This window comes from Triticum dicoccoides, chromosome 1A (assembly GCF_002162155.2).
Source record: "Triticum dicoccoides isolate Atlit2015 ecotype Zavitan chromosome 1A, WEW_v2.0, whole genome shotgun sequence".
In the NCBI taxonomy this organism is placed as follows: domain Eukaryota; kingdom Viridiplantae; phylum Streptophyta; class Magnoliopsida; order Poales; family Poaceae; genus Triticum; species Triticum dicoccoides.
Genome location: NC_041380.1, coordinates 578,578,490 through 578,589,775, shown reverse-complemented (window position 1 = coordinate 578,589,775; position 11,286 = coordinate 578,578,490). Strand labels below are relative to the sequence as shown.

Genomic DNA, 11,286 nt, shown 5'->3' with positions numbered 1-11,286 from the left:
CTTTCCGTCTTTCTTACGGTCTTCTCTGTGCCATCGCATCGCCTTGGCATGCTCTTTGTTTTGGAACAAACGTTTCAACCGTGGTATTATAAGAGCATACCACATCACCTTGGCAGGAATCTTCTTCCTGGGGCGCTCGCCCTCGACATCACCAGGGTCATCACGCCTGATCTTATAGCGCAATGCACCGCATACTGGGCAAGCGTTCAAATCCTCGTACTCACCGCGGTAGAGGGTGCAGTCATTAGGGCATGCATGTATCTTCTGCACCTCTAACCCTAGAGGGAAGACAACCTTCTTTGCTTCGTACGTACTCTCGGGCAATTCGTTGTCCTTTGGAAGCATATTCTTTATCATTACCAGCAACTATCCAAATCCCTTGTCAGATACACCATTCTCTGCCTTCCATTGCAGCAATTCCAGTGTGGTGCCCAACTTTTTCTTGTCAGCTTCGTAATTCGGGTACAACAATTTCTTGTAATCCTCTAACATGCGCTGCAACTTCTTCTTCTTCAAATCACTTGCGCGATTTCTCTTTGCATCGGCAATGGCCCGACCTAGATCATCAGCGGGCTCATCTGATGCCTCTTCTTCAGCTTCTTCCCCCATTATTGTATCATTGTATTCAGGGAACCCATCATGGCCAGGATAGCTGTCGTCGTCCTCTTCTTCTTCATTGTCTTCCATCATAACCCCTCTTTCTCCGTGCTTGGTCCAAACATTATAGTGGGGCATGAAACTGGACTCAAACAGGTGGACGTGAATGGTTCTTGACTTAGAGTAATTGTTATCATTCTTACAGCCAACACATGGACAAGGCATAAAACCATCCGCCCGCTTGTTTGCCTCAGCCGCAAGCAGAAAAGTTTGCATGCCATTAATGAACTCGGGAGAGCATCGGTCATCGTACATCCATTGTCGGCTCATCTTCATTACACAACACCAAAAAGACCAAATTAATACAAGTTCATACATAAAGTTCATACATAAAGTTCATACAACACTTACATGCAACAAACAAATAACTCTCTATCTAAAGAATTTAAATGCAACAACAAATGCGATCAAGATCGCAACTAAGGTAACAATTGACCCAACAGCATAATGATACCGAGTCTCACTATGAATGGCATATTTTCTAATCTTTCTAATCTTCAAGCGCATTTTCTCCATCTTAATCTTGTGATCATCGACGACATTGGCAACATGCAACTCCAATTCCATCTTCTCCCCCTCAATTCTTTTCAATTTTTCTTTCAAATCCTCGTTTTCTCTTTCAACTAAATTTAACCTCTCGACAATAGGGTCGGTTGCAATTTCCGGTTCACATACCTCCTACATACAAATATCTATGTCAGCTTGATGGGCATAATTTGTCAAAAACACGAAATGCAACAAATAGTTCTAAAAGAGAATATACCACATCCGAATCATAACCCGGACGAGGGCTGACGGGGACAGATATCAAAACCATGGCACTATGTATAACAAACAACGTACGGGTAAGATAATTATACGAGTAACTATATATCCAAATCACACAAACATCAATTTTTTATATAAAACATTCATGAATAAGAGGCTCACCATAAGGTGGTGCCGGCGACGGGACGGTGCGGGCGATCGACGGTGGTTACGACGGAGATTTAGAAGGCACTAAGTAAACCACACCTACATATGCAAACTAAGTGTTATTTTTGACCTCAAATTGCATATAAATCAAATACTAGCACATATATATAATTCCTCCCAAATTACTAAACTCACAAATCAATCACTATATAAAGCATTGCAAGAGCTAATCTAGCAATGAGAGATGAAAGGACAAAGTTGCTACATAATCAATCAATCAATCACTACATAATCTAGCAATGGATGGGGGCCTTCAAATCTTGACAAATTTTGGGAAAAATATGTGATGAGCTTGAGAGGAAGAGGGGAAGAACAGAGAGGAGAGGGGAAAGGGGAAGAACCGAACAAGCTCGGGTGGACGAAGGGTGTATGTAGGATGACCTTTAGTACCAGTTCGTGATACGACCCGGTACTAAAGGTGTTGGAGGGCCCCCGGACTGACAACATCCTATCACCACTCACTTTAGTACCGGTTCGTGGCACAAACCGGTGCTAAAGGTTCGCCACGAACCGGTACTAATGAGAGCGTCCGGCTAGCCATTGGAACCGGCACTAATGCACACATTAGTGCCGGCTCAAAACCAAACCGGCACTAATGTGCTTCACATTTGAACCTTTTTCTACTAGTGAAACAAAACCCCCTAACCTCCCTTAAAAAACAAAAAAAACCCAGCTCTTGAGCTGCTGACGCGTGGATGTCTTTTGGTCCCGGTTGGTGTTACCAACCGGGACTAAAGACCCTCCTGCCTAGGCGCCCCCAGCAGCCACGTGGAGCACCATCTGTCCCGGTTTTTAAGCCAACCAGGACTAAAGGTGTTGGGCTTTAGTCCCGACCCTTTAGTCCCAGTTCCAGAACCGGGACAAATGGGCCTCTGGAACCGGGACAAATGGGCCGTTTTCTACTAGTGGGACAAGGAAGCATTGTCAGATCGTGAAGAACGTACGCTCGCAATATGTGGAGAGGTCATGCTTTCAGTCTTCCGTTCAAGGGACTGTTCGTGAGCCATTCGAGGGATCGTTCATCTACGGTTCGAGGGACTTCAAGTACGATCTACGCCGACTCATCTTTCCGCTGCAACTCAGAGTCGGCAACGATCTAATCCAAACCGTTTATTGCATCTTCATAGTGTTCTTGGTTGATCATAGAGCGAGTTTTTTTGTTTTTTACTATGTTTCCCAATAGGAAAGGGCCCCTTGTCTAACTCCCTCAGCGCTTTGAAAATAGGGGCCGGTTTTGTAATTGGGCTTAATGGAAACTGTTCCATTATGCACAGTTTGTTTCACAAGTATAGAGTTCTTCAACAAGGTGTCATTACCTTGTTGGAGGTACTGTTCAGATTTTCTGGGACTTGTTTTTCCGAGTGGAAACCCATGATCACAAGTATAGAGTTCTTCAAGAAGGTGTCATTACCTTGTTGGAGGTATTGTTAGGATTTTCTGGGACTTGTTTTTCCGAGTGGAAACCTATGATCTGGCCTTTGGCGGTTGGATCTGGCGATGTTATTCCCTTTCTGAAGGTGCTTCTATTAGAGCCCTATACTTGTGATGTCAAGAAATAGTTGGCGCGAATATGATCGTTAATGTAGCTTGTTGATCGCTTCGGAGTTTTTTGTTGTGGTTTACTCCACCATGGCATAGCTCCCCTTGATGTTTCATTTTGAGTTAATAAATTAATCCTTTGTATGGAAATTAATAATCTAGCATGTCAACCAGGTTCTCGAGGATGACGTGGTACCAATGGTGGTAGGCCTACCATGCACATTGGAAGTAACTGGCACCAAAAGAGGCTGAATTTGCTATTTTGACCCTTTATCTAAACTTAAGCATGATTTAACCCCGGTTCAAAAAAAATTGACCCTTTTTTCTATCACCGTAGTTCTTGCCGGTAGGGTAACACAACCTACCGCCATAGTCTTTGGCGGTGGGACTTAATAGTATGGTCACGACCGTTAGACGTGTAAAATATCCTACCGCCAGAGCATTCGACGATAGGCTGTCTAACCCTACAGTCATGCTCCTTGGCGGCAGGATTATTTATTATTACAATATGCATGCGAGCACTGCTCTTTGTCTCTGACGCCATACTTGACCTTATTTGTTTGAGGAATAGACAGACCATACCATATCCTAATCTAGACCACACCTCCATGCCTTTGTCCTTTTCCTTTGGACACGCACCCACTTAAACAATTGATATACATACTAGACTACATGCATGTCCAGGCTAGGAGCGCTAGCACTAGAAGTACTAGTAGTATGCAGCGGGCGGGCTACTATGAAAAGTTGCTGCTGCACGTGTTCGGTAGGGTGAGCTAGGATATATCGAATGGCCTAATCAAACAATAAATAAACTTAAATACTCCCTCCGTAAATTAATATAAAAACATTTAAATCACTATTTTAGTAATTTAAACGCTCTTATATTAGTTTACAGAGGGAATACAATGCATGCATGCGTGCATATGGTGCTGCCCAGAGTGCCCAGCCCGGCATATATATACTCATAGGCATACTGCAAAGAACAGTGACGACAGGGTTACACAACTTACCGCCAAAATCCTTGGCAGCAAGGTATTTTTCATGTTGAACGAGTCGTGATGACGCAATTAAGTTTATTGTCACTAACTTTGGTGGTAGACTGCCTAACTTTACCGCCAAAGACTACGGCAATAGAAAAGGGGGTCGGCTCCTGAAACTTCTTTGAACCAGGGTCAGATCGTATGTAAGTTTAGTAAAAGGATCAAAACAGCAAATTCGGCCGCCATAAGATGATTGGCTTGCTGTCCAAATACTACCTCCGTTTCAGTTTACAAGTCCTATATGTATACCTAGGTTGCCAATTTTATCACCTTAATATAAACTATATAACACAAAAATTATACGGTTTGAAAATAGAACATCTGAAGTTTATATTGGTATATTTTTTGTAATATATGACTTGTATTAGGTTGGTCAAATTGACGACCTAGGGGCATGCGCACGCCCTGTAAACTAAGAGAGAGGTACTCCCTCCGTCCGCCAAAGAGTGGACGTTTAGAGGCCAGCGTTTTTCCCAGAATAAGTATACGTCTGCGTTGCGCTGGGTACTTTTGCATTCGCCCCCCTGGTCCACGCCTCGAGCGTCACTCCAGCGCAACTAAATCACCGCACGCAAACTCCCCAATCCTCTTCCTCTCCCCCAACGATCCTCTCCTCCGATCCAATCCCAGATCGCCGTCGGTCCAACCTCCAATCCAGGGCCTCCCCCTCTCACCCCAAATCGATGGCATCCCGTCCATATAAACAGCCGGCGAGGTGGCGTCCATCGCACTGGAGCCATGGCAGGCGGAGGAGCGAAATCCGGCGATGGCAAGCTAGTCAAGGCCGTCGCGACGGCCGGCGGCGCAGCACGCGACCGCAGCGGATCTGGTTCTAGGGGCCCCGTCCGTGCGCGTCCAGGCAGGTTCCGACCGTGGTCGCCCTCGCCCTCGTACGTCAGTCGGCGGCGTCGGTTCGGTGTCGGAGCCAAGATTGTCGACCCGGATGAGGATGCAGTGGGTGATGGTGAAGCCGGTGTTGTGGCTAACCAGGACGGCGCGGCGGCAGGTGCTGGGCAAGATGGCACGGCAGCAGGAGTGCGTCCTGGTGCTGACCAGGATACCGCGGCTGCACGTGCTGGGCATGTCGCCGAGAAGACCAGCAAGTAGTACTAGCTCTGTAAGCTTGGCTTGATGCAAATCTTGGCTTTTAGTTACTGGCGTTCAACTTAATGCAAGTCCTAGTGGTGATGTAGAGGGAGATCTAAGTATGGCTGTGTATCCTTAAAATTTCAAGTATGAACAATCTGTAGTGATTAAATGACAGACATGACTATGATGATCTGTTGCATAAATAAGGTGTTTTCTTGATGAATGAGTCATGGTCTCTGAAGTGGTGACTATACTTTCTGTACAGATTTGGCATGAACAGATTTGGCATGAAAATTACTTTGACTATTGAACAGATTTGGCATGAAAATTACTTTGACTATTGAAGCAAGAACTATTACAACTTCTAGTCGGCTATGATCTGCATGGCGCTCTCATAGAGTTCGCAATCACACCCTAAAACATCAGGTAGATTTCCTGTACGCTCTAGGCCATCCTTGTACATGTGAGGGGTCTTGTAGTCATTGCCTCCACCTATCTACATTGCTTGCACTTCCTCTTCCATGCTCTGGAAAAAACCACCGTGGTCTCCAAGTTCATCGTCTACAAGGTGAGGTTATGTGAGTAGTTGAATAAGATCGTAATTAAACATTCAAATGTGCTAACTAAATTGTTTTACTAACCTGATTCATCTGATTCATGCAGGTCCTCTTCTCCATGGGCAACATTGGCCTCATGTTCCTCTTCTCCATGGGCAATGTCGGCCTCATGTTCTACATGAAGACACCATCAAGATTAGCTACAGTATGCAGAAGAATTGAACATGTGCATATGGTCAAGATGTACCATGGTTCATGTTCAGATCGAAGTGATGTCCAGCCAGTGGTACTTCTTCATGCAAGGGAGGCTCATGTTCATCTTCTCCAGCGAATTGATTGCCGGCCTGGAGTACTTCTTCATGCAAGTGAGGCTCAAAACCAACCTGGGGTTCTTCAAGCAAGGCAGCCTCATATTCAAGCAAGGTCTGTGTGTGTGTTGTTTTACTTGGTGCAACTGTGCTGGCTTTATAGCTGGGCACAGACGCTTCATCTATTGAAATTGTAAACTTGGCGCCTCTAATTTCTGTAATCTGGTGCCTCTAATTTCTGTAACCTGGCACCTCTAATTTTTAGTACTAGTTGTTGCTGGCGGGAAGTACTGTGGCGGGAGCAAAATTCTGTTGGTAAAGTTCTGTTTTACTTCTCCCTTCTCATTTACTGCTGCAGGAATCGAAACAGTAGCAAAGGTGTGGCGCCTTAATTGAGTGGTGGGAGGGCTTTTTTGCAAAATCCTTATTTTGTCTTAGAAAACCCAGACGTCCACTCTTTGGCGGACGGAGGGAGTAGTAGACAACGAGTTCCTCTGTCCATCGACTGTCCAAACGGCTACTCTACTAAATAACTTACATATATTCAAACAAGGCGTCCCAACTGGCACATCCGTTGAATGAACTCTGATTCGCCAGTCTCCTTCCTCTGCTCCCCTTCCCCAGGTCTTGCCCGCTCCCCCGTCAGTAGATCCAGGACATCACACCCGTCCCCAGCCTCCCATTGTTTCTGCTCCCCTTCCCCAGGTCTTCCCCGCGTCTTCGTGCCGGCGGGCACTCGGCAGTCGGCCAGTGGTGGTTGCCTCAACCGCTCGCTTCGGCTAAGCACTTCTCGTCCAGGGGAGCAAGCAAAGGAGAGGTATATACTGGTTGTCTTCGTTTTACTCATATAGTCCTTTTCTTTCCCGGAGATTGTTTCACTCCTAGTCCTAGTGCAGCACACAACATGTTGATGATTATTGTTTTCCAGTTTTCACTAGTTTATATAGAAGGATGTTTTTTGTAAGATCCAGCAAACTGCTGGCTTGCATTGATGATTAGCAGAATGCAACGGGAAAAGACATGATGCTGATCCGGAGATCAAAGATGTAAAAAGAACTGAAAATAAAGAGCCTTAGGTGGCTGGAAAACTAGGCTAGTCTCCCACGGGTGGTGCCGGGCGCGTCTAGATGCGTGCGTGCTCGCGACGGCCAGGCCTACAGGCAACAGGCCGCTGCGGCCAGGGGCTAGCTCGAGCAGGGGCTCGGCTGCCATGGCCGTGGTGGTCATGGAGCTCTCGGCTCGCACGGGCGCAGATGGCTCGGGCGTCCACGCTGATGGTAGCAGCATCGTCCTTCGAGGAATCACGGTGCCTCTAGTCTCTAGAGTCCGGCCGCCCACAAGCTGCTCGAAGTAATGCCCCATAGAAAGACAGATAGGAAGAAGACAATCATGTAATCACTGACATGGGGGGTCCGTGTCTCATTTGCCACCTCAGCTGTTTAATGTTTTTTTGTGCTTGGTCTTTGCCATGTCAGCCTGTCCGGTGGGCCCGACCTATCGGTTTTGCTGTTTTCGCGAGTAAATTAGACAATCAGTGCTCCGCGTTAGTCGTTAGGCATAAATTTGGTGGTTCTTTGTGCCCTGCCTCATATATGGTACCAAGTTGTTACCCTAGGCTTAAGTGTGGGTGGTTTTGGATAAATAACTCCTCCCATGGTGGGTCCCTAAATGTGGTCTCAATACAAGTGGCTCCAGTCTGTCGCCAATGCTCCAAAGATCTTCTGATTGCAGCCATGATCTCGTGCAGACGCAATCTTCCCTCTGAAAGTATATAGAACGATGCTTAATTTACCTGGTTCTTGACTTCAGATTCAGCAGTTCGGGGGTCCGGGAAATCAATTTCTTTCGAAAATCCGTCAAGTGGATTATATGCTCCAGTTCAGTTTGATGACTTCCTTGTATATATCTTTGTGATGTCAAGAGTTTGTCAAGTTTCTGGGAATTAGAACTTCACATTTTTGGACAAGCTGCATTCTGATGTTTCTCAACTGCTGCATACCATTCTGTTGGTCAATTTCGTATTATGAGTCTAATGTCATTCTTTTCTTTTCGTAGGTGGCAGCACATACTAAGAAACTTTCCTGGCTCCGCCACTGCATCCAGCTGCTTATCCTTGCAATGACGTTCAGAGTTATTGTAAGCGTCATACACCAGGAAGGCAAAATCCTCAACCCCATCGTTATTCAATTCGTCGTCGCACTCACTACCACGATCATGGTGATCCGATTTGTGCTGGATGCGTTGCGGCATCGGACAACAGGCAATGCCATGAGAATGACCCTGATCGTTATGGACGCAGTAACCCAAGCAATGATCTTGTACAGCCTTGGGATCATGCAACGCCCCTCCAATAAGGACTACTACTACAAGGTGTGGGCTGTGCTATTGGTCACCCTCCGTTACAGCGTGAAGATAGGCCGCCCGTCCGGCATCGCCCTGAAGCAAACCCCATTGGTAGACCTGATGTCCTCCTTCTGGGCTGCCAACATCCTTCGCTCTAAGGCGCCAAAGATTCTCAAGGTAACTGGTTGGCTGCTTTGGTCAGTCAACTCTTTACGCATCATCCATGGTTTTGTCTCCTCGGAGTTCGCCAACGATAGCCACAGAGAGAATTTGAGGTTATTGACGGAGTACATGCGTCATGAGCACAAAGCCAGTGCTGGGGGTGATGGTGAGAGTCTTGACCCTAGCACAATGAAGGGATACCGATACTTGGTGCGTGGGGAAGCCAAGAAACGGAAGATGAAGAATCAAGAAACTGGCGGAGAAACTGGGAATATCAGGAGCCTCTTGCTGGCGTTGAGAGATGGGGACAAGGATATCCTAACGCTTGAGAAGATCTGGGAGGAGGACGACCTTGAGGAGGTGCTCAAGGATCTCTGCCTCTCCTTTGCACTCTACAAGCTCCTTCGCAGGCGCTTCTTCAACTTCGGCATCCATGAGGCCAAGCTGAAAAGGACGAGACAGCTGGTACTCGAGGGGATCCTTGGTCAGTCCTGCAACTCGGAGAGGGCATTCCGTGTCAGCGAGGCTGAGGTGTCTTTCCTCAATGACTTCTTCAACAGCAGGCATGCCATAGTATTTGCAAAAGGTTTTCCATTCATCCGGCTCCTGCTATCCACCATTCTGATAGGGGGGATTGGAGGCATGGCGGTTGCTATCTATAGCTTTTCCAAGGTTGGTACAAGAGACGAGCTCGGCAATGTTCATGGTGGAGTAACTTTTACATGGTTTCTCCTGTGTTTCCTTTTTGTAAAAGAGACATGGGAGATCACAACTTACGTGTTCTCAGACTGGACCAAGATAATTTTGTTGTGCCAATACGTGCAGAAGCCATGGTGGCTGCGAAGCTCGGTGACAAAGGCTCTTGTGCGGAAGCTCTGTATGCTGTCTGTGTTGCCAAGATGGCACGGAAAGGTCGGCCAGAGCAACCTTCTCTTCCCCTCCCGTTTTGTCTTCCCCACCATGCTTGTCTTTCCACAAAGAAGGTCCAGGTACTTTGTACATCTGTCCCCGGAAGTGAAGTGTACTGTGATCAACTGTCTCAGAGACTGCTTGGGTGAATCCACACGATTAGACCACTACCTTAAGCGGGCATTCAAAAAAGTCAAGGCATCTGGTGGTTTTCACGCAGTCATGGAAGCAGTAGATGGCGTGAAGGATTCTGTGCACATTCTGCTGGTTTGGCATATTGCTACATGCTACTGCGAGATTGATCTCGCTGAAAACAGAGAGGTCTCAGCCAGTATGTATTGGAGTGGGCAAGACTTTGGCCGGCGCAAACCTTCGGAAGGTGATTCAGATCTTCTGTGGTCTCAGTACATGATTGCTAGGACATTGTCGCAGTACTGCGCGTATGTGCTCACACTGGTTCCTCCTCTAGTGCCTGGGAACAGCCTAATGGCCAGGTCGGTGCTGATAAAGGTGCGTGAAGAAAAAAGTCGCCTTTTCAACGGAAAATTTGACTCATGCGCTCCTTGTTATCAGTCCACCCAAATGCTTGGACGGCTCAAGAAATATGCATCAGAGGAGATAGAATTGTATAAGAAAAAAGTGGACGGGGGGAAACAGGACGAGGAAAACCAGGATGGGAAAAAAGAGGAAAATCTAGACGACACCATATTGAAGAAGGGGGCAGATCTTGGCAAGAAGCTGGCAGAAGCGTTCGGCGGTGACAAGCCGGAAGATCTGTGGAGGTTCTTGTCAGAGTTCTGGGCAGGATTTGTTATCCACCTGGCTGCATCTACAAGGGCTTCTCAGCACAAGATATTTCTGAGCTCTGGCGGGGAGCTCATGACACATCTCTGGGCGTTGCTAACCCATGCCGGCATCCTAGGGGAGGTCCAGCACGGCGACCAAGACATTGATACAGCGCTAACCCAAGGAGACGTTTACGATCAGAATATGCAGTCCTAGGTGGGAAAATCTGCACTGCCGCTTCATGTGAAAATGTACGTAGATAAGTTGGGTTCGAAATATGCTTCAGCTGGTGTCTAAGAAGCTATGACATGTGGCACACGAGGTGCTCAGGCGTGGGCATAGCTGGGTGCGTGGGATCAGAAGAATTTGTGATGGGTGAAGATCTTCGACGTGCTTGAGGGATCAAAGCTGGAGATTGCTTATGTGTTTTCTGTTTTTTAATTTCAGCAATATCCACAATTATTGTTGCTAGTTCCTGTTGTCAGCTTGTATGCTTGGTTTCATTGACTAAGATTTTAATTTAGTGTCTTGGATTAAAAAAATCATCTAACGGTGCGGCTTGTGCACTGGAGGTGTATGGATCAAGGTCATGTTAAGTCTCAAACTCCATTTGCTTCACTGGAAATTGGGTAGTGTGGCCCCTTTCTCAAAAAAAAAGTGAGAATGTATCAGTTTGATTCAGTGCGTGTTTGCGTTGCTTAATTATTATTTTTGCGAGGAGTGTGTGCTTATTGTAGTGAATTTTGTTTCGGTTTAAATATATGTTTCCAAGATTTAGTGGATTTTATTTGGTTTCTACATCAGAGAAGTTGATCAGCTAATCTTATCATAAAACATAGGATTGGAGAATATATATATAAGGGCTTCAATGGTTTCCAGTTAAAATATAATTGTGCAGAGTTTCACAGTATATGATCTTAG

The 11,286-nt window shown here is 46.4% G+C and overlaps 1 protein-coding gene across 1 annotated transcript; it reads left to right on the top strand.

The window, feature by feature from the left end:
• Nucleotides 1-6,754: 6,754 nt before the first annotated feature.
• LOC119292181 lies at nucleotides 6,755-10,989 on the top strand. The gene is made up of 2 exons (XM_037571016.1): nucleotides 6,755-6,982; nucleotides 8,221-10,989. Exon 2 carries the CDS (start codon nucleotides 8,284-8,286, stop codon nucleotides 10,579-10,581), a length of 2,298 nt encoding a protein of 765 aa, XP_037426913.1. The 5' UTR covers nucleotides 6,755-6,982; nucleotides 8,221-8,283; the 3' UTR covers nucleotides 10,582-10,989.
• The last annotated feature ends 297 nt before the right edge of the window (nucleotides 10,990-11,286 follow it).

What these genes read in the sequence shown, in the direction of transcription:
- LOC119292181 (XM_037571016.1), top strand. Translation starts at nt 8,284, where the DNA reads ATGACGTTCAGAGTTATTGTAAGCGTCATACACCAGGAAGGCAAAATC.